At 37.1% G+C, this 23,924-nt stretch overlaps 2 protein-coding genes across 51 annotated transcripts in view; both read left to right on the forward strand.

The window, feature by feature from the left end:
• Positions 1-23,924, forward strand: part of CCDC7 (coiled-coil domain containing 7) — a 434,284-nt gene that overhangs the window by 78,030 nt on the left and 332,330 nt on the right. For all 50 annotated transcript variants that reach the window (XM_054436378.1, XM_054436376.1, XM_054436382.1 and 47 more), the window contains 2 exons: positions 16,873-16,958; positions 17,816-17,870. In XM_054436378.1, the coding sequence (XP_054292353.1) occupies positions 16,873-16,958; positions 17,816-17,870 (141 nt within the window). The remainder of the gene's footprint in view (positions 1-16,872; positions 16,959-17,815; positions 17,871-23,924) is intronic.
• LOC134740194 (uncharacterized) lies at positions 1,433-14,814 on the forward strand. The gene is made up of 4 exons (XM_063670429.1): positions 1,433-1,712; positions 1,841-1,948; positions 2,200-2,303; positions 14,668-14,814. Exons 1-4 carry the CDS (start codon positions 1,433-1,435, stop codon positions 14,812-14,814), a joined length of 639 nt encoding a protein of 212 aa, XP_063526499.1.

The raw sequence follows: 23,924 nt of genomic DNA on the forward strand, positions 1-23,924 counted from the left end.
CAAAGTGCACAGATTCTTTCTCCACCCCGCATGGCTGCTGCATTGTGATAGCAGATGAATAGCATCAGCATTTAATACTGTCTCTTCTGTCCTCCTCAATGCCTCTTTTGGCAATATGAAGTTAAAACGAGGAACTGTGATTGCTCACCTGATTTTTGGTTCTTGTGATGGTGCTTTCCTGTGTGTAGATAGTTGTTAAAATTTGGTGTTCCAACAGAGGCGACGAACAGTGTAGACTTCTATTTTGCCATCTTGCCACCACCATTTTTGTCTCAACCCGTGCACATCATTTCTGCTTCACTCTTCACTTAAGCTTTCAATATTCTAAAATATATTAAAGTCTGCTGGACCACATTTCTAATACTATGTAAATGTGAAATGTAGTCAATGAATGACTTTACCTTCTCTTGTTATAAATTACTTAAAGAATTTCTCATAATGATGTAGATGTGTGAAGGCGAACTGTGGAAGTAATTGTTATATCCACACAAGGGTAGTGACCAAGAAATCTGAGAAGTAGTCTGTTTTCAGAGAAGGAAATTTAACATGACAATTGGTGAAACAGGATGGTGGGTAGAGAATAATGGTTATGGAATATATCGAATACAGGATTTCTAATTTTTATTTTTATTTTTAATTTTTTTATTTATATAAATTTATGGGGTACAAGTGTAATATTGTTATATGCATAGACTGCATAGTGGTGAAGTCAGGACTTTTAAGTTCTCCATCACTCAAATAATGTATGTTAACATACCCATTAAATAATCTGTCATCATCTACCTCCCTGCCCACCCACTGACCCTTCCAAGTCATTCCTCACTCTAAGTCCATGTGTACACATTGTTTAGCTTCCACTTGTAAATTAGAATATGGGGTATTTGTCTTTCTGTGTCTGGCTTGTTTCACTTAATATAATGGCCTCCAGTTTCATCCATGTTGCTGCAAATGACAGGATTCTATCCTTTTTATAGATGAATGGCTGAATAATATTCCACCGTGTATATGTAGCACGTTTCTTTTTTTAAAAAATTGTAATAGGTTTTTTGGGAACAGGTTTTTGGTTACATGAATAGGTTCTTTAGTGGTGATTTCTGAGATTTTGGTGCATCCATCACCCAAGCAGTGTACACTGTACCCAATGTGTATTTATCCCTCACCCCACTCCCATCCTTTCCCCCGAGTCCCCAACATCCATTGCATTATTCTTATGCCTTTGCATCCTCATAGCTTAGGTCCCACTTATGAGTGAGAGCATACGGTGTTTGGTTTTCGATTCCTGAGTTACTTCACTTAGAATAATGGTCTCCAAATCTATCCAGGTTGCTGTGAATGACATTATTTCATTCCTTTTTATGGCTGAGTAGTATTCCATGGTATTCCATGGTATACGTATGTGTGCGTGTATGTATATATACACATATATACATATATGTACACACACATATATGTATGTGTACATGTATATACATACATATATACATGTACATATACATATATACATATATACATGTACATATACATATGTGCGTATACACACGTACATATGTATACACACGTACATATGTACGTATACACACGTACATATGTGTATACACGTACATATGTACGTATACACACGTACATATGTGTATACACGTACATATGTACGTATACACACGTACATATGTGTATGCACGTACATATGTACGTATACACACGTACATATGTGTATGCACGTACATATGTACGTATACACACGTACATATGTGTATGCACGTACATATGTACGTATACACACGTACATATGTGTATGCACGTACATATGTACGTATACACACGTACATGTGTATGCACGTACATATGTATATACACGTACATATGTGTATACACGTACATATGTGTATACACGTACATATGTACGTATACACGTACATATGTGTATACACGTACATATGTGTATACACGTACATATGTACGTATACACGTACATATGTGTATACACGTACATATGTGTGTATACACGTACATATGTACGTATACACGTACATATGTGTATACACGTACATATGTGTATACACGTACATATGTACGTATACACGTACATATGTGTATACACGTACATATGTACGTATACACGTACATATGTACGTATACACGTACATATGTACGTATACACATGTACATATGTGTATACACGTACATATGTACGTATACACATGTACATATGTGTATACACGTACATATGTACGTATATACATATACGTATATACGTGCATATATGTATATATGCACGTATATACGTATATATGTGCATATATATACATATTATATATACACATACACACATTATTCCATGGAATACTTTTATATATATATTTATATTTTCTTTATCCACTCGTCGATTGATGGGTATTTGGGCTGGTTCCATATTTTTGCAGTTGCAAATTGTGCTGCTATAAACATGCATATGCAAATATCTTTTTTGTATAATGACTTCTTTTCCTCTGGGTAGATACCCAGTCATGGGATTGCTGGATCAAATGGTAGATCTACTGTCTACTTGTAGTTTATTTTTATTTTATTTTATGTTTTTTTTTTTGAGATGGAGTCTTGCCCTGTCACCCAGGCTGGAGAGCAATGGTGCGGTCTCAGCTCACTGCAACCTCTGCCTCCTGGGTTCAAATGATTCTCCTGCCTTGGCCTCCCAAGTAACTGGGGATTACAGGAACCCACTACCACGCCTGGCTAATTTTTGTATTTTTAGTAGAGATGGGGTTTCACATGTTGGCCAGGCTGGTCTTGAGCTCCTGACCTCGTGATCTGCCTGCCTCGGCCTCCCAAAGTGCTGGGACTACAGGCATGAGCCACTGTGCCCGGCCTACTTGTAATTTTTAAAGGAATTGCCACACTGTTTTCCATAGCAGTTGTACTAGTTTACTTTCCCACCAGCAGTGTAAAAGTGTACCCTTTTTACTATATCCACACCAACATCTATTATTTTTTGATTCTTTGATTATGGCCATTCTTGCAGGAGTAAGGTGGTATTGCATTGTGGTTTTGTATTGCGTTTCCCTGATCATTAGTGATGTTGAGCATTTTTTTCATGTTTATTGGCCATTTGTATATCTCCTTTTGAAAATTGTCCATTCATGTCCTTAGCCTGCTTTCTAATGGGATTACTTGTTTTGTTGTTGCTAATTTGTTTCAGTTCCTTGTAGATTCTGGATATTAGTCTTTTGTCAGATGTATAGATTGTGAGAATTTTCTCCCATGCTCTGGGTTGTGTCTTTACTTTGCTGATTGTTTCTTTTCCTGTGCAGAAGATTTTTAGTTTAATTAAGTCCCATCTATTTATCTTTGTTTTTGTTGCATTTGCTTTTGGGTTCTTGGTTATGAAGTCTTTGCCTAAGCCAATGTCTAGAAGAGTTTTTCCATGTTATCTTCTAGAATCTTTATGGTTTCAGGCCTTAGATTTAAGTCTTTGATCCATCTTGAGTTGATTTTTGTATAAGGTGAAAGATGAGGATCCAGTTTCATTCTTCTACATGAGGCTTGCCAATTATCCCAGCACCATTTGTTGAATAGGGTGTCCTTTCCCCACTTTATGTTTTTCTTTGCTTTGTCAAAGATCAGTTGACTATAAGTATTTGGCTTTATTTCTGGGTTCTCCATTTTGTACTGGTGGCCTATATGCCTATTTTTATACCAGTACCACGCTGTTTTGGTGACTATAGGCTTATAGTATAGTTTGAAGTCAGGCGATGTGATGCCTCCAGATTTCTTCTTTTTGCTTAGTCTTGCTTTGGCTATGTGGGCTCTGTTTTCATTCCACATGAATTTTAGGATTGTTTTTTCTAGTTCTGTGAAGAATGATGGTAGTATTTTGATGGGAATTGCATTGAGTTTGTAGATTGCTTTTGGCAGTATGGTCATACATACCTCAAAATAATAAAGGTCATTTATAACAAACCCACAGCTAACACTATACTGAATGGAGAAAAACTGAAGGCCTTTCCTCTAAGGAATGGAACAAGACAAGGATGCCTACTTTCACCACTTTTATTAAACATAACACTATTTATGTTTTAAATGGGATTGTTTTCTTGATTTCTTTTTCAGTTCAGTGAAATGGTATATAATTGGTACGGATTTTTGTATATTGATTTTGTATCCTGCAACTTTATTGAATTTGTTCATCAGTTCTAACAGTTTTCTTGGGGGTTGACGCTAGGTTTTTCTAGGTATAAGATTATATTATCTGTGAACAAGGCTAATTTGACTTCTTCCTTTACAATTTGGATTCCCTTTATTTCTTTTTGTTACCTAATTTTTCTGGCCAGGACTTCCAGAGTTATGTTTAATAAAAGTGGTGAAAGTTGACATCCTTGTCCTGTTCCAGTCCTTGGAGGAAAGACCTTCAATTTTTCCCCATTCAGTATAATGTTAGCTGTGGGTTTGTTATAGGTGATCTTTATAATTTTGAGTTATGTTCCATCTATACCTATTTTGATGAGGGTTTTTTATCATAAAGGATGTTGAAGTTTATCAAATGCTTTTTCAGCAGCTATTGAAATAAACATGATTTTTCTTCTTGATTCTCTTAATATGATATATCATGTTTATTGATTTGTAAACATTGAACCATCTTTATGTTCCTGGGATGATGGATCTTACTTGATCATGGTGATTGATTCTTTTTTTTTGAGACAGAGTCTCACTCTGTCACCCAGGCTGGAGTGCAATGGTGTGATCTTGGCTCACTGCAGCTTTGGCCTCCTGGGCTCAAGCAATCCTTCCCCCTCAGCTTCCCTAGTAGCTGGAACCACAGGTGTGTGCCACCACGCCTGGCTATTGTTCTTTATTTTTTACAGAGATGAGGTCTCACTATGTTGCCCAGGCTTGTCTTGAACTCCTGGGTGGAAGTGATCCTTCTACCTCAGCCTCCCAAAATGTTGGGATTATATATGTGAGCCACTGCACCTAGCCATAAATGATCTTTAAATGTGTTGTTGAATTTGGTATGTATTTTGTTGCAGATTTTTACATCTATGTTCATCAGTCATATTGGTGTGTAGTTTTCTTTTTTTGCTGTGTCTCTGTCTGGTTTTGATATCAAGGTAATGCTGGCCTTGTAGAATGCATTTGGAAGCACTCCCTTCCCTTCTACTTTTGAAGGATTTGAGTAGGATTGGTATTAGATCTTCTTTAAATGTTCAGTAAAATCCAGCAGTGAAACCATCAGGTCCTGGGTTTAACTTTGTTGGGAGACTTTCTATTACACCTTGATCTCGTTACTTATTATTGGTTTGCTGATGTTTTTTATTTCTCCATGGTTCAATCTTGGTAGGTTGAGTGTGTCCAGGAATTTATCTGTTTCTTCTAGGTATTCCAATTTGTTGACTATTGTTGTTCATAGTAGTCTCTAGTGATTCTTTGTATTCTGAGGTCTCAGTTGTTATTTCTCCTTTTTAGCTTCTGATTTTATTTATCTGGGTTTTTCTCTTTTTTCTTAGTCTAAAGGCTTATCAATGTTGTTTATCTTTTCAAAACATCGACTTTTTCTTTGTCGATTTTCTGCACATTTCTTAGTCTCAATGTCATGTATTTCTGCTTTAATCTTCATTATTTCTTCTCTTCTACTTATTTTGGGTTTGATTTCTTTTTCCTTTTGTAGTTCCTTGAGGTTCATCATTAGGTTATTTGAAGTCTTTCTACTTTTTTCCTTAACATCGGCATTTATTACTATAAATTTTCTTCTTAATGCCTTTGCCGTATTCCATAAACTTTGGTATGTTGTATTCCCATTTTCATTTGTTTGAAGAAATTTTTAAGTGTCATTCTTAATTTCTTTATTGACCCATTGGTTGTTTAGGAACATGGTAACATCTATGTTTTTGTATATTTTTTGAGGTTTTCTTTTTGTTAATTGATTTATAGTTTTATTCTATTTAAGTTACAAATTATACATGATATGATTTCTATGTTTTGCATTTGTTAAGATTTGTTTGGTAGCCTAAGATATGATCTATCCTGGAGAATGCTCCAATATTGATGAAAACAATGTGTATTCTGCGGCAGTTGGGCAAAATGTTCTGTAAATGCCAGATAGGCCTATTACATTTTGTGTGTTGTTTAAAGTCCCTTACTGTTATTGTATTACAGTTTATCTCTCCCTAGAGATCTATACTTTAGTTAATGTTTGCTTTATATATTTGGGAGTTCTGTTGTTGGATGCACAGATATTTATAGTTGCTACATCCTCTTGCTAAATTGACCTCTTTATTATTATATAGTGACTTTGTCTCTTTTTGCAATCTTAGATTTATAGTCTATTTTATCTAAGTATAGCTACTCCTGCTCTTTTTTGGCTTCCAGTTACATGGAATATATTTTTCTACTCCATTCACTTTCAGGTTGTGTGTGTCTTTAGGATTTCTCGAGAGCAGCGTATCATTGAGTCTTGTTTCTTTACTCATTCAACCACTCTATGGGTTTTAATTGAAGAACTGAGACCATTTACATTCAGTGTTATTGTTGATAAGTAAGATCTTACTATGACCATTTTGATGCCTGATTTCTGATTGTTTTGAGTCCTTCTTTCCTTTATTTCTTACTGTTTTCCTTTGTGGTTAAGTAATTTTTTATGATAATATGTTCTGATTTATTGCTTTTGACTTTTAGTGAATCTATTACATGTTTTTGTGATGTGGTTACAATGAGGCTTACAAAGAACATTGTATAGATATAACAAGTTGTTTTAAAGAGATGATAATTTATCTTTAATCCCAAATAAAAGAATAGAAACAAAGGAAACACATACACACACACACACACACACACACACACACACACAATTCTACACTTTAACTTCTCCCCCACATTTTGACTAAGTTGTCTCAATTTACATATTTTATATTACCAGTCTCTTAACAGGTTGCTGTAATATTTTTATTTTTGATAGACTTGTCTTTGGACTTCATAATAGATTTATGAGCAAATTGCACACCACAGTTGCAATATAGAGTATTTTGGGTTTCTTCATGTACTTTATTTTACCAATGCGTTTTATACCTGGAAAAGTTTTTTTTTATTTTGCACATTAGTGTTTTGTTTTTTTTTTTTTCAGATTGAAGAACTCCCTTTAGCATTTTTTATAAGATGGGTCTGGTAGTTGTGAATTCTCTCAGCTTTATTTTGTCTGGAGAAGACTTTATATCTTCTTCATATTTGAAGGATAATTTTGACGGATACAATATTCTTGAATGGAAGTTGTTTTCTTTCAGCACTTTGAAAATCTCATTCTACTGCCTCCTGGCTTGTATTGTTTTCATTGAAAAGTCTGTTGCTAGGCAAGTTGGAGCTTTTTAATATGTTATTTGCTTCTTTTCTCTTGCTTCTTTTAGGATTCTCTTTGTCCTTGACCTTTGAGAGCTTCATTATTATATGTCTTATGTAGTCTTACTTGGGTTGAATCTGTTTGGTGTTCTCAGAATTTCTTTTACCTGGATATTGACATCTTTCAGAAGTTTTGGAAAGTTTTCTGTTATTATTTCTTTGGGTAAGTTTTCTACCCCTTTCTTTTCCTCAGCTCTCTCTTGAACACCAATAATTTTTAGATTTGGTTCTTTAAAATAATTTTCTATATCTTGAAGGTAATTTTTATTCCTTTTCATTCTTTCTTTTTTTCTCCTTTGACAGTGTATTTTCAAATAGCCAATCTTAGATTTCACTGAATTTTTTTCCTCTACTTGGTCCATTCTGCTGTTGAGAGCCTCTAATGAGTTCTTCAGTTCAGCAAATGTATTTCTCAGTTCCAAGATTTGTTTGAGTTTTTAAAAATTATTTTAATCTTGTTGTTAAATTTATCTGGTAAATTTCTGAATTTCTTTTTTGTGCTACCTTGGAGATCATTGAGTTTCCTTAAAACTGTTGTTTTGAATTCTTGTTCCAAGAACTCATGAATTAACATCTTGTTATGGTCAGTCATGGTGTTTTTGCTTTGTCGTTTTGGGAGGTTATGGTTTCTTGTTTGCTGTTGTTTCTTGTGGGTATATGCCTGTGCCTTTGCTTTAAAGAATTACTTATTTATTCCCATTTTCTCTTTCTGGAAAAAAATGGATATATTTGCTTAGCAGTATTTATCACTGGTTTGCTGCTTTTTTAGGGGGGCTCTTGGTGGCTCCTTAAACCCTGGTTGACCTCAGCTCTAGTAAATGATGAGAGTGCTGCTTGTCTGGAATTGGGGAGGTCCCAAAAGGTTTATCCCAGCAGTGTAGGAAGGCTGGCCAGGGATTTGGGCCAAAGGATTTGGGAATGAATGTTCTTCTACATTGTGGTACTGCTGAATAGCCACTCTGACTTGGCATCTCCTTTGGTCAAGTTAAAGAGTTTCCAGGGCTGGGGATGGTAGTTTTACTTTTCTTCTTTGTCTTTGTCTGTTGTTGGTAATATTTCTCCCTTTAGGCAGTCATAATGCTTCCTGAGGGTTAAAGCAAGTACAAGTCTCCTGTCAAGGAACCCAGCATGGTGGGAAAGCTGGTTGACCCCCTCATTCTCACTTTTTGCAGTGTAGAAACTTGGAGTTGGGGGAAGATTTTCTTCTGCATGCTTGTCGCAGGACAGAATGTGGGGAGGGGCATCACGGATGTGGAAGTCCGATTTTCCTACTATCTGCCTGGAGTTTTTTCACTTCTCTGGGTGAAAAACTCCAGGCAGATGGCAGGAAAATATGTCCCATCCTTATATTTATGTTCTGGGTTGTTGCTGGTGAAAATCTCAGTGCTCTGTATTTAACTTATGAGAAGATTGCCACTATAGTGAATTTGGTATCCATTGGGAGTTGTGGTTTAAAACAAGAAATAACCACCTAATAATGCCTTAATAGGTAATTATTATTAAGCTAATCTAATTTTAAAAAATATTTAAAGAAATTTACCCTGAGCCAAATATGAGTGACCAAGGCAATTGGGTTACAGTTTGGTTTTATACATTTTAGGGAGACATAAGACATCAATCAATATATGTGAAGTATACATTGGTTTCATCAGGAAAGGTGGGACAACTTGAAGGAAGGATGCATGTGTGGGGTGCTTACAGGTCATAGATGGATTCAAGGTTTTCTGACTGGCAGTTGATTGAAAGAGTCAAGTTATTATTATCTAAAGATCTGGAATCAATAGAAAGGAGTGTCTAGGTAAAGAGAAGGGGCTTGGAGACCAAGGTTCTTATTATATGAAATCTCATAGGTGGCTGCCCTTAGAAACAATAAATGGCAAATGTTTCCTGTTTAGACCTTTAATAGGTGCTGGACTCTCAGCTAATCTCTTCAAGGTTGGGAGGAAAGGGGAAAGATATTACGTTAATTACGTTAATAGAAGTTATTTACAGATGCAAATTTCCCTGATAAAAGATGGCTTTGCAGGACTGTTTCAAAATATGGCAAAGAAACATATTTTGGGGTTAAATATTTGGATTTCCTTCTTTATCTGTCATGTGATGTGATGCCAGAGTCAGGTTGGATAGTAAGCAATGTTATATAGGGTTAAATAAAATGCATCTATTTAGATTTTATGGTTTATAGGGCATGTCTTCCCAGGTCCCTTAAATAGGAATTTCAGCAAGAGAGAGTAAAGGTCAAAGTTTACTCCTCACTGAGATAGCCAGGTTGCTAGTTTACTCTAGAAGTAACCCCTCCCTCACTTTGTTTCTTGCTGCACATGTATCTAACTACCTGTTTGCTTGAGAATTCCAAAGGCTAATCTTGAAACAATCCAGGCAGGAAGCAGAGAGGGTGGTTGCAATTTTCTCCCTTCCAGGAAGAAATTGGAGCAGTTAGTCTATAACTAGACCCCTGCAGAGATTACACCAGCCGGGCCTGTGGATGGTCTGTTACTCCAGCTAGCAATCAGAAAACAACAAGCAGACCTACACCCCATGCCTCTCCTGTGCATCATTTCCATGCCACCTTTCCCCTTAAACATCCTCTAGGCAGCTTGAGATTTTGAGATGGCTTTTTGAGACTTGAGTCTTGCCGTCTCACAAGCTGCTAGCACTTGAATATACCTGTTTCCTCCCAGCAAACCTCACACTTTGGTTAACTTTTATTTTAGGTTTAGGGGTACATGGGCAGGTTTGTTATATAGGTAAACTGCATGTCATGGGTGTTTGGTGTACAGATAATTTTATCACCTGGGTAATAAGCATAGTACCAGATAGATATTTTTTCTAATCCCCTTCCTCCTACCACTCTCCACTCTTAAGTAGGCCCCAATGTCTGTTGTTCCTCTCCTAGAATCCATGTGGTCTTGTTGTTTAGCTCCCACTTATAAGTAAGATCATGGGGTATTTGGCACTAGCCATTTGGATAACGGCTTCCAGCTCCATCCGTGTTGCTGCAGAGGATAGTATCTCATTATTTTGTATAGCTACGTAGTATTCCATGGAGTATACATATCACATTTTCTTTATCCAGCCCACCGTTGATGGGCATTTAGGTTGACTCCATGTATTTGCTATTGTGAATAGCACTGCAATAAACATACATGTGCATGTGTCTTCATGGTAGAATGATTTATATATTCCTTTGGGTATATACCCAACAATGAGATTGCTGGGTCAAATGGTAATTCTTTTTTAAGTTCTTTGAGGAATCACCACACTGCTTTCCACAATGGCTGAACTAATTTACAGTCCCACCAGCAGTGCATAAGTCTTCCCTTTTCTCCTCAACCTCACCGTCATCTGTTACTTTTTGACTTTTTAATAATTGCCATTCTGACTGGTATGAGGTGGTATTTTGTTATGGTTTTGGTTTGCACTTCTCTAATGATTACTGATGTTGTGCATTTTTTGTATGTTTGTTGGCTACATGTATGTCTTCTTTTGAAAAGTGTCCATTCATGTCCTTTGTCCCCTTTTTAATGGAGTCATTTTTTCCTTGTAAATTTGTTTAAGTTCCTTATAGATTCTGGATATAACACCTTTGTCAGATGCATAGTTTACAAATATTTTCTCCCAGTCTCTAGGTTGCCTGTTTACTCTGTTGATAGTTTCTTTTATTATGCAGAAGCTCTTTAGTTTATATCTCATTTGTTAATTTTTGTTTTTGTTGAAATGGCTTTTGGCATCTTTATCATGAAATCTTTGCCAAGTCCTATGTCCAGAATGTTATTTCTTAGATTATCTTCCAAAGTTTTTATAGTTTTGGGTTTTCATTTAAGTCTTTACTTGATTTTGAGTTGATTTTTGAATGTGGTATAAGGTAGGGGCACAGTTTCAATCTTCTGCATATGGCTGGCCAGTTATTCCAGCCTCATTTTTTGAATGGGGAGTCCTTTCTTCATTGCTTGTTTTTGTCAGGTTTATTGAAGATCAGATAGTTTTAGGTGTGCAGCCTTATTTCTGGCTTCTCTATTCTGTTCCATTGGCCTAGATGTCTGTTTCTGCACCAGTACCATGCTGTTTTGGTTACTGTAGCCCTTTAGTATAGTTTTAAGTTGGGTATGTGATGCCTCTAGCTTTATTCTTTTTGCTTAGGATTGCCTTGGCTATTCCGACTCTTTTTTGGTTCCTTACGCATTTTAGAATAGTTTTTTCTATTTCTGTGAAGAATGACATTGGTAGTTTGATAGGAATAGCATTGAATCTTTAAATCACTTTGGGTGGTATGACCATTTTAACAATATTGATTCTCCCTATCCATGAGCATGGAATGTTTTCCCATTTGTTTGTGTCATCTGATTTCTTTGAGCAGTGTTTTAAAGTTCTCATTGTGGAGATCTTTCACCTCCCTAGTTAGCTATATTCCTAGATATTTTATTCTTTTTGTGGCAGTTGAGAATGGGATTGTATTCTTGATTTGGCTCTTGGCTTGGATGTTGTTGTATTGGAGTGCTACTAATTTTGTATATTGATTTTGTACCCTGAAACTTTGCTGACGTTGTTCATCAGCTGAAGGAGATTTTGGGCCAAAGCTATGGAGTTTTCTAGATATAGAATCATGCCGTCAAACAGGGGTAGTTTCACTTCCTCTATTCCTATCTGGATGCCCTTTATTGCTTTCCCTTGCCTGATTACTGTTGCCAGGATTTCTAATATTGTGTTGGATAGAAATGGTGAGAGAGGGCATCTTTGTCTTGTGCTGGTTTTCAAGGGAAATGCTTTCAGCTTTTGCCCATTCAATATGATGTTGGCTGTGGTTTTGTCATAGATAGCTTTTATTATTTTGATGTATGTTCCTTCAATGCCTAGATTATTAAAGGTTTTTAACATGAAGAGAGTTGAATTTTATTGAAAGTCTTTTCTGCCTCTATTGAGATAATACTATGGTTTTGGTTTTTAGTTCTATTTATTTGGTGAATCAGATTTATTGATTTGCCTATGTTGAATCAACTTTGCATCCCAGGGATAGAGCCTATTTGATCATGGTGGATTAAGTTTTTGATGTGCTTCTGGAAGCAGTTTGCTAGTATTTTGTTGAGATTTTTGCAGCTATGTTCATCAAGATATTGGCCTGAAGTTTTATTTATTTGTTGTGTCTCTGCCAAGTTTTGGTATCAGGATGATGCTGGCCTCATAGAATGAGTTGGGGAGGAGTCCCTCCTCCTCAGTTTTTTTGAATAATTTTAGTAGGAATTTAGTAGCAATCATTTATTAGGAATGGCACCAGCGCTTCTTTATATACCTGGTAGAATTTGGCTGTGAATCTGTCTGGTCCTGGGCTTTTCTTGGTAAGCTTTTTGTTACTAGTTCAATTTTGGAAATCATGATTGGTCTGCTCAGGGATTCAGTTTCTTCCTGGATCATTTTTGGGTGGTTGTATGTGTCCAGGAATTTATCCATTTCTAGTCTGATGTACTCATTTCTAGTATAGATTTTCTGGTTTGTGTGCATAGAGGCGATCATAGTAGTTTCTGGTGGTGATTTGTATTTCTGTGTTGTCAGTGGTAACATCTGCTTTGTCATCTCTAATTGTGTTTATCAGGATCTTCTCTCTGTTTTTCTTTATTTGTCTAGCTAGTGGTCTATCTTATTAATTTTTTTATAAAACCAATTTCTGGATTTGTTGATCTTTTGTATGTTTTTTTGTATCTCAATTTCTTCAGTTCAATTCTGATTTGAGTACTTCTTGCCTTTTGCTTGCTTTGAGGTTGGTTTACTCTTCTTCTTCTAGTTTCGATGTTAGGTTGTTAATTTTAGATCTTTCTAACTTTTTCATGTTGGGCTTTTAGTGTTATAAACTTCCCTCTTAACACTACCTTAGTTGTGTCCTAGAGTTTCTGGTATGTTGTATCTTTGTTCTCATTAGTTTCAAAGAACTTCCTAACTTCTGTCTTAATTTCATTGTTTACCCAAATATCATTCAGGAGGAGGTTGTTTAATTTCCATGTAATTCTGTGGTTTTGAGTGATTTTCTTAGTCTTGATTTCTATTTTTATTTTGCTGTAGTCTGAGAGTGTGGTTGGTATGATTTTGATTTTTTTAAATTTGCTAAGGATTATTTTATGGCCAGTTAGATTTTTTGGAGTATGTGCTATGTCGTGATGAGAAGAATGTATATTCTGTTGTTTTTGGGTGGAGACTTGTGTAATGTCTATTCGTCCACTGGTCAAGTGTTGAGTTTAGGTACTGAATATCTTTGTTTATTTTCTGCCTCAATAGTCTAATACTGTCAGTGGGGACTTCTGTTTAATAGCAGTCTCCCACTATTATTGTGTGTGGGTATAAGTCTCTTTGTAGGTCCCTAAGAACTTGCTTACCCTGGATATCAATCTGGGCGGTCCTATGTTGGGTGTGTATATGTTTAAAATAGTTAAATCTTCTTGCAGAATTGAACCCTTTACCAATATGTACTGCCCATCTTTACCTTTTTTGATCTTTATTTGCTTAAAGTCCATTTTGCCTGAAATTAGATTTGCAACTCCTGCTTTTTCCTGTTTTCCATGTGCATGGTAAATTTTTCTCTGTCTTTTTATTTTGAGCCTATGGATGTCATTGCCTGTGAGATGGATCTCTTGAAGATAGCATACCATTGGGTCTTGCTTCTTTTTCCAGCTTGCCACTCTGTACCTTTTAATTTGGGCATTTAGCCCATTTGCATTCTCTGTTAATATTGATATGTATGGGTTTGATCTTGCTATCATGTTGTTAGCATTTGATTGCCTGAAAAGGATCTTATTTCTCTTCCACTTATGACATTCAGTTTGGCTGGATATGAAATTCTTGGCTGGAAATTTTTTTCTTTAGGAATGCTGAATATAGGCCACCCCCCACTGAATCTCTCCTGGCTTGTAGGGTTTCTGCTGAAAGGCCCACTTTTAGCCTGATGGATGGGGTTCTTTTTGTAGGTGACCTGCACATTCTCTCCAGCTGCCTTTATCATTTTTTCTTTCATGTTGACCTTTGAAAATCTGACGATTATGTGTCTTGGGGATTATCTTCTTATGTAATACCTTTCAGGGGCTCTGTGTATTTCCTGGATTTGAATGTTGTCCTCTCTAGCGAGGTTGGGTAAGTGTTCATCAATGATATAGCAAAATATGTTTTCCAGGTTGCTTGCTTTTTCCCCGCCTCTTTCAGGAACCAATCAGTCATAGATTTGACCTCTACCTAACCCCACATTTCTCAGAGTTTTTTTTTTTTTTTTCATTCTTTTTTCTTTGTTTTTGTCTGATTGATTTATTTTAGAGAGCCACAGGGGTGGATAGAGTTGCTCGCCCTGCCTTCTGGGTGTTTCCAGGGCAGCAGGAAGCAAATTCAGGCAGAAGTAGGACCACTGAGCTAGAAGCTCTAGCAGGCATGGCTCACCTGGCTACCAGCAGTCGGGGTGGGTGAGGATGCCTGCTCTATAGTCTAGATGCTTCCTGGAACAACATGAAGATGCACCCTCTCACTGAGTTTACACAGAAGCATGGCCACTGGGCTGGAAGCTCTAGGAGGTGTTGCCCATATGGGTATCAATGGGAGGGGTGGGTGGGGTCACCTGCTCAGCTCTCTGGGTATTTCCTGGGAAAACAGGAGGCTGCACCCTCCAGCTGAGTTCACACAAAAGCAGGACTGCTGGGCTGGAAGCTCTAGCAAGCCTTACCCGCCTGGCTACCAGTGGTGGGGGTAGGTGGAATGGCCAGCTGAGGTCGGCCCAAAGTGGGCCTGCTAGTCCAGAAGCTGGCCTTGAGCCTCATCTGGCACGAATACATGGATAAATCATACAGCTCCCAGGCACTGTAACTGTGGTCTTTACTGGGGTAGTGACATTGGTGCTGGTCTGCCCTTGGGCCCAAGGCTTGTAGAGGTCACTGTGGACGAAAGAGTTGCCCCCACAAAATGCCCCAGTGGCTCCTACCTCAGTCTAGAAATGTGGTGGAGTTGGTGGGGGCCCAGGGGGATTCTCCCACTCCCAGTCTTGCACAGGTCCCTGTGGAGAGCTGAATCCCCCTAGGGGCTCTCACCCTTTCACATGTTGGAAAATGGTTCACTTACTCAACCTTTCCCATGTTGAAAAGTTCTTCTGGCTCTGCACTGAGCCCAGACATGCTGGTGCCCCACCTCACTCCTCTCTGCTCTCTGTGTTACCCTGCTGCCTTGATGGATAGTAACATGGTTTCTCAGATGATCGGCCTGCAGGGTCAATGTTCACTAGCCCCTTTTGTTTCTGCTCTGTGAGAATGGTGCATATGAGATGCTTCTAGTCAGCTATCTTGTCCAAACGTCCTAAAATTTTTAATAATCTATTTGTTAATTTTTTCCCTTACTTTCTTATATAAAATGATCTTCTACTACACAGCAGCTCAAGAATACTTTAAAACCTGATTAGTTCTGCTATAATATTTGTTTTGAAATGCAAACTTGTTCCAACATAATTGAACGATTTGAGCATAGTTTGAATTTCACATGTGCTTAAGCAATTTCATCTGCAAAAACAATGAGTGAAAGCAGAAAGGCTGAGTGCAGTGTCTCATGCCTGTAATCCCAGCACTTTGGGAGGCCGAGGCAGGCAGATCACCTGAGGTCAGGAGTTCAAGACCAGCCTGATCAATATGGTGAAATCCTGTCTCTACTAAAAATAGAAAAATTAGCCGGACATGATGGCATGCCCTTGTAGTCCCAGCTACTCAGGAGGCTGAGACAGGAGAATTGCTTGAACCCAGGAGGCGGAGCTTGCAGTGAGCCGAGATCATGCCACTGCATTCCAGCCTGGACAACAGAGTGAGACTCCCATCTCAAAAAAAGAAAAAAAAAAAAGCAGAAAGCAACTTTCTCCATCTACCTTGGTTCACCTGTGTATAGTGTGCCACGCCAGCCCACATCTGGTGGTATGACATTTTAATTTCAGATAATTTCCTTCCACTGTGCAATAACTCACAAGTTGCAACCTATTCAATGCTCACTTTCACAAACAAGTTTCAGGTCTTTCTCCAAATAAAAGTCTATGTTTCTCATGATATTTATGTATTCTTAATGATTTAACTGTGTACTATAGTACTGTTTTTCTTAGGTTTTTATTTTTAAAAATATATCACCAACAAGGTTTTTGCAAGATGTGCACCTAACCCATTTCCCCCATACATCCTACAGGTTTTATTGCATGTTTCTGCATAGTGAGGTGATTTTCAGGAAGGCATATGCCACATTATAACATAACTGATTGATATTGTCAGAAAAATTTAAATATTTTAATATGTATTAGCTTATATACAACTTAGACCACGTAAAGCACTATTACAAACAGACCAGATGTGTCATTTTGTTTTGCTTCTATGCAGATAATTTTTCCTGAAATGTTGTATAGTGACTCTCAGAGTAAAATGTACATTAATAATGTATATTATCATATCTTCCTATAACTTATTGTGTTTTTAACCCTTTATTTCTGGCTTATATAAAATTATACAGAAAACTAAGCCCACAAATAATCGAACAAAGAAAGCTGTGAAAACAGTGAAGAAAAAAGACAAAGGAAAATCTGAGGATTCAGAAAAGTAAGACATAAAGATACATGTTAATCTTTTTTTCCTTGTTAATTTATATTTTCTTTTTATACAAACAATTTAAAGTCAAATAAACATAACTTATTAATAAGCTTTTAAAAACATAAAATTGGCAAATACGTGTTTTTATAAGCATACCAGTATATGATTATGGGATAAAGCTAAAAAGGGAAGAACAAAGAACCAAAAATGGACTGGAAGAGGAGATTGAACCACAGTGCATTCAGAAATAGGTGAACAGAATTAAATCTTTAATTTTAGGAAAAAAGCATTTACGTTGTTACTTTGATGGTCTAGCTCATGCTTTGTAATTTGTTAACTCCACAGTCTTGAATGTTCTTTTCTACTGTACTAATTGTATTATTCTTATAAAAATTTATTTTTTGTGTATGTGTATTATTATAAAATAACATTATTAAGTAAATATTTTCTTTAGTATTATAAAATAATTATTGCATTTGAATTTGCCTGGTTAAACCCTAATATTAAAATAATTTTAAAAGGAAACTATGAAGTCAAACTTTATACAATTCCACAAATCCTGAAAAGAAATTCATGGGACAAATGGCTTTGACCTGTAACAAAAAATGACCCGAGAAGAAAAAATGACCAATATGCTTTGAATATCTGTCTTTTCACATTTTAATCATACCAGTGAGAAGTTAGTTTGAGAGATGTTATTCAGTTGTTTGTAATTTAGCCTGTATGAATTTTATGTCTCTTAGAAATATGAATTTTTAAAAAAAACTTCATTATTTTAAAATCGTTTAAAAAGTCCTCCTCAAGAAAGCAAAGCAGTGATGCATTTAAAAATATCATGCTGCATTTTAAAACATTTTATGTTACAGGAAAATGTCTCCAGAAAAAGAGTTTAAAATAAAAGAAGATTTGGATCAAGTACAGGTAACACACCCACTCTCTCTATGCATCAATATTTGATTAATACTTGCTCTGATAGTCATATATAGAGAAACATTATTACGTATGTAATTATAGGGTATATATGTCTGTGTGTGTGTATGTGTCTCTGTGTGTGTGTGTACTAAAATTCTTCCTGAGATAATGTCTTTCTTGTTGATGGACTCTTTTCATCAAGGTTCAGAAAATGAAATGTCAAACCCAGGCATATTTATGTCAATATTATGAAAATTACCATGGTTTAAACAACTACAGGCAATACCATGGAGGAAAGAGCATAATATCAGGAGTCAGAACAGCAACTTACTGGTTTATGACTTTGGATAATTCCCTTTAACCTATTTGAATTTCAAATTTTTCAAAATTTTCGTAACCCAAATGTGTAAAACAATAGCTACTCTATTTGTCTTAAAAAGGTATAAACGTTTTAAGATGCAACGAAAAACTTCTTCAGAAATTGTAAACTCTGTATCTGACTCTGGTTTGTGTGATCCAATCAAAGGAATACAGGTAACCTGTTATTACATTTTGGCTTTTGAATATTCTTTTTTCTTTTGCTACATGTTAATTTCTTTTTTTTTTGATTTACATTTTATTCAAAGGATAAATACAAAATTAAGAAAGATTTCAAATTCAAAGTAAATATGCTTAATATTTCAAAACAATTCTACATACAAAGTACAATAGGAAAAAACCAAAAGCCCCCATAAATTAGAGTGGCTAGACACATTCAAGTCTAGCAGAAAGAAACTTGGAATTTAATGCAATGTTATTTCTCTTGTCTAGAAGCTAAAGCCTTAATTGTCTCAGATATCTTCCATCTCCTTATGGGCATTACTTGAAGAAAACAGTGGAGCAAGCTTTTTAGTGAACTTGCCATGGTAAAAAACCAATGACAGATGCCACACTGGAAAGAGGACAACAATGTAACCTAAAAGGGAGCTACTGGCAGAAATAAAAACTAGTGATACTGATAATATCTAGACCTTTGCAGATGTTTAGAGTACTGTACAATCTTAAATTATTGTTTATCAACATTTTGGTCTCACAAATTAAGAATGTACTAGTTAAGAACCAAGGAGTTATACCCAGTTCACAGTACTGTTTCCTTCACTTGCCCTTTAGATATAATGAATCTGGAATTCTTAATGAGTGTTACATGGTTTGGGAATTCTGGCAATTTTCCTTCCATGACCTCCCTATACTTATCTCCATTTCAAAATATGCAAAGCTGAGTGACAGAGGCAAAAATTAATTCCTAAAGATCCAAAGGGTACACAATACCTGTCAAATTTGATATGTCTGGGCAGGACGCGGTGGCTCACGCCTGTAATACCAGTACTTTGGGAGGCTGAGGCGGGCAGATCACTTGAGGTCAGGAGTTCGAGACTAGGGCCAACATGGCAAAACCCTGTCTCTACTACAAATACAAAAATTAGCTGGGCATGGTGGCACGTGCCTGCAGTCCCAGCCACTCCGGAGATTGAGGCAGAAGACTCCCGTGAACCCGGGAGGCAGAGGCTGCAGTGAGCCGAGACCACACCACTGCACGCCAGCCTGGGCAACAGAGCAAAACTCCGTCTCAAAAAAAAAAAAAAAAAAAATGTAGCCTCTGGAAAAAATGATGCATGTTGGTGGGGCAGCCTTAGGCTCTGGTGCAGAAGAAGAGAGAGGGAGAGGTGGAGGAGGGAGAGAGAGAGAGACCAAAGACTGGGCTGAATTCTACAAGCAGGCAAAACAGCACATCTATCTATTCAAATCACCCTGGCATAACTGTCTCCTGAAAAACATAGTGAATGCTATAACCACTAGGGATAGACTCTAGCATGCTGTTCATGAAAGGATTCTGTAAGGGAATCTTTGCTCTATAATTAACAGAGTACCAGACATTACAGAAACTTTAGATTGTCTTGCTATTCACTGACTTTAAATATTTTCCTTCTTTTGCAATTTATCAAGTCACTTAAAAATTTTAATCGTTACATACCCTGTAAACTTCCTATAAACAACATGTGATTGCAAAATGTTTAAAAAGATGTGAGAAAATATCTGTGGAGTGTGGTATCAGAAAAGGCAGAGCCTTTGTTTTATCTAATGATTCTTTCCCAAACTGGGAAGTTGGGGTAGAGACAGCTACATGTTAATTTCTTAACAACCATCTAGCATTATGTCACCCATTTCAGTGAATGGCTCGAGTTAAGTGTACAAGTATGTGCAAGTGTACAAGTATGTATACATCTGAATGACCCAAGAACTAGATAACATAAATTTTGTAAAAAATGAGAGTACCACATAAAATAGTGAATTTAAAATGTACTATTTTGTAGCATTAGTTTTCTATTGCTGCATAGCAAGTTACCACAAATTTAGCAGCTTAAACAATTTATATTATCTCATAGTTTCAGTGGGTTAGGCATCTGAGCATGGCTTAGCTGTGTCCTATACTGTAATCAACTTATGCTCACCAGGCTATTATCAAAGTGTTGGCTGGGCTCCATTCCATTATATATCTTGAGAATCCTCTTCCAAGATCAAGTGGATGTGATAAACTTCAGTTCCTTGCAGGGCTGAGGCACTTAGCTTCTAGGGGCAGTCTGCAGTTTCCTGCCACATGGTCTTTTCCATAGATTGTTCATATCATAGGACCTTTCCTCCTCCTCCTCCTCCTCCTCTTCTTCCTCTTCCTCTTCCTCCTCTTCCTTCTTTCTTCTTCTACAGGGTCTCACTCTGTCACCCAGGTTGGAGTGCAGTGGCATGACCCTAGCTCACTGCAGCCTGAACTCCTGGGCTCAAGCGATCCTCCCGCCTCACCCTCCCAGGTATCTAGGACTACAGGCATGCACCATCACACCCTGCTAAGTTTTATGTTTTTTAAGTTTTTTGTAACACCAAGCTCTTGCTATGTTGCCCAGGCTGGTCTTGGATTCCTGGCCTCAAATGATCCTCCTGCCTCAGCCTCTCAAATTTTTGGGATTATAGGCATAAGCCACCACGCCTGGCTAGCTCACAAGAGTCTCTCTTATCTGCTAAGACAGAGTTCTAATATAATGTAACTTGATCATAGGAGTGACATCCTCTCACTCTTGCTATATAATGAACCTAATAAAGGGAGTGGCATCCCATCACTTTGCCATATTCTATTGGCCAGAAGCAAGTCACAGATCCCACCCACACTCAGAGGGGCTGGATTATTATATATAGCATGACCCTAGGGGTGAAAGTCATGGGATTATTTTAGATTTTTGCCTGCCATCTTATTTTATTTAAAAAAAATTATTTTTATTTCTGTGGGTACATAGTAGGTGTATATATTTATGGGATACATGAGATATTTTGATACAAGCATACAATGCATAATAATCACATCAGGGTAAATGAGTATCCATCTCCTCAAGCACTTTCCATTTGTTTGTGTTATAGATAATCCAATTATATTTCTTAGTTGTTTTTATTATTTATTTATTTTTAACTTTATTTTTCCATAAGTTATTGGGGTCCAGGTGGTATTTGGTTACATGAGTAAGTTCTTTAGTGGTGATTCGTGAGATTTTGGTGCACCCATCATCCAAGCAGTATACACTGCACCGTATTTGTAGTCTTTTATCCCTTGCCCACCTCCCACTCTTGCCCTCAAGTCCCTAAAGTCTATTGTATCATTCTTATGTCTTTGCATCCTCACAGCTTACCTCCCACATATCAGTGATGTTATAAATAAATATTCGGTGCCACCAAAGAAACAGCACTCGAACATAAATTTAATTTTCTCAGCAAGGTAATTTTACTTCTACAGAAGGGCGTGACTTGCGGATGGAGCAATGGCGGGAGCACACCTGAACAAGGGAGGGGAAGGGGTTCTTATTCCTGGTGCAGGTAGCCCCTACTGGTGTGTTATTCCCCTGTTGGCTAGGGTTGGACCGCACAGTCTAAGCTAATTCCGATTGGCTATTTTAAAGAGAGCAGGGGTATGATCTGGAGTGGCAGAGTGAGTAGTTTGGCAGGAAGGGCAGTTACAGAACAGATAATTCAGGTCAGAGCAGGTGACCAGGGTGACTCAGGACAGAGCAGGTGACCAGGGGTGACTCAAGACGTAGCAGGTGACCAGGGAAACATATGTGAACTACTGATTAGAACTGGTGGAAAAGGCTGTTTACTGAAACTAGGGGTGAGGAGAGTGAAGAAGTTAAACTTTAAAATGGCGGACAAAGAACAGGGGAGCTGAACGTCCTGATACATTGGTTCTTTGGAGAGGATCTCAGAAATCATTGTACTTAACAATTTACAGGCTAAAACCTTTGAAGAGGAATTTATTATGTCCTATAGTGAGAACATCTGATGTTTGGTTTTCCATTCCTGAGTTACATCACTTAGAATAATAGTCTCCAATCTCATCCAGGTCACTGCAAATGCTATGAATTCATTCCTTTTTATGGCTGAGTAGTATTCCATCATATAAATATACCACAGTTTCTTTATCCACTTGTTGCTTGATGGGCATTTGGGTTGGTTCCATGATTTTGCAATTGTGAATTGTGCTGCTATAAACATGCGTGTGCAAGTATCTTTTTTGAATAATGACTTCATTTTCTCTGGGTAGATACCCAGTAGTGGGATTGCTGGATCAAATGGTAGTTCTACTGTTAGTTCTTTAAGGAATCTCTACACTGTTTTCCATAGTGGCTGTACTAGTTTGCATTCCCACCAGCAGTGTAGAAGTGTTCTCTGATCACCGCATCCACACCAACATCTACTGTTTTTTGATTTTTTGATTATGGGCATTCGTGCAGGAGCAAGGTGGTATGGCATTGTGGTTTTGATTTGCATTTCCCTGATCATTCGTGATGTTGAACATTTTTTCATATGTTTGTTAGCCATTTGTATATCTTGTTTTGAGAATTGTCTATTCGTGTCCTTAGCCCACTTTTTGATGGGATACTTTGTTTTTTTCTTATTGATTTGTTTGAGTTCGTTGTAGATATTAGGTGTTAGTCCTTTGTCAGATGTATAGATTGTGAAGATTTTCACTCTGTGGGTTGTCTGATTACTCTGCTGACTGTTCCTTTTGCTGTGCAAAAGCTTTTTAGTTTAATTAGGTCTCAGATATTTATTTTCATTTTTATTGCATTTGCTTTTGGGTTCTTGGTCATGAAATCCTTGCCTAAGCCAATGTCTAGAAGGGGTTTTCCAGTGTTATCTTCTAGAACTTTTATAGTTTTAGGTCTTAGGTTTAAGTCCTTAACCCACCTTGAGTTGATTTATATATAAGGTGAGAGATGAGGATCCTGTTTCATTCTGCTACACGTGGTTAGCCAATTATCCCGGCACCATTTGTTGAATAGGGCATCCTTTCCCCTATGTTTTTGTTTGCTTTGTCAAAGATCAGTTGGCTGTAAGTATTTGGGTTTATTTCTGGGTTCTGTTTTCTGTTCCATTGGTCTTTGTGCCTGTTTTTATACCAGTACCATGCTGTTTTGGTGACTATGGCCTTTTAGTATAGTTTGAAATCAGGTAGTGTGATGCCTTCAGATTTCTTCTTTTTGCTTAGTCTTACTTTGGCTATGGGGGCTCTTTTTTGGTTCCATATGAATTTTAGGATTGTTTTTTCTGGTTCTGTGAAGAATGATGGTGGTATTTTAATGGACATTGCATTGAATTTGTAGATTGCTTTTGGCAGTATGGTCATTTTCACAATATTGATTCCACCCATCCATGAGCATGGGATGTGTTTCCATATGTTTGTGTCGTCTATGATTTATTTCAGCAATGTTTTGTAGTTTTCCTTGTAGATGTCTTTCAACTCCTTGGCTAGGTATATTCTTAAGTTTTTTTTTTTTTTTTTTTCAGCTACTGTAAAAGGAGTTGAGTACTTGATTTGATTTTCTGCTTGGTTGCTGTTGGTGTATAGAAGAGTTACTGATTTGTGTACATTAGTCTTGTATCCAGAAACTTTGCTGAATTCTTTTATCAGTTCTAGGGGCTTTCTGGAGGTGTCTTTAGGGTTTTCAAGGTAAATGATTGTCAGCAAACAGTGACAGTTTGACT

Source organism: Pongo pygmaeus, chromosome 8 (genome assembly GCF_028885625.2).
Source record: "Pongo pygmaeus isolate AG05252 chromosome 8, NHGRI_mPonPyg2-v2.0_pri, whole genome shotgun sequence".
NCBI classification, from domain to species: domain Eukaryota; kingdom Metazoa; phylum Chordata; class Mammalia; order Primates; family Hominidae; genus Pongo; species Pongo pygmaeus.

Coding starts and splice junctions, on each gene's coding strand:
- LOC134740194 (XM_063670429.1), top strand. CDS start 1,433: ATGTACACACACATATATGTATGTGTACATGTATATACATACATATAT. Junction 1,949..2,199: donor GTACATATGTGTATACACGT/ACATATGTACGT, acceptor TACGTATACACA/TGTACATATGTGTATACACG. Junction 2,304..14,667: donor TATATATGTGCATATATATA/CATATTATATAT, acceptor GATTTATTTTAG/AGAGCCACAGGGGTGGATAG.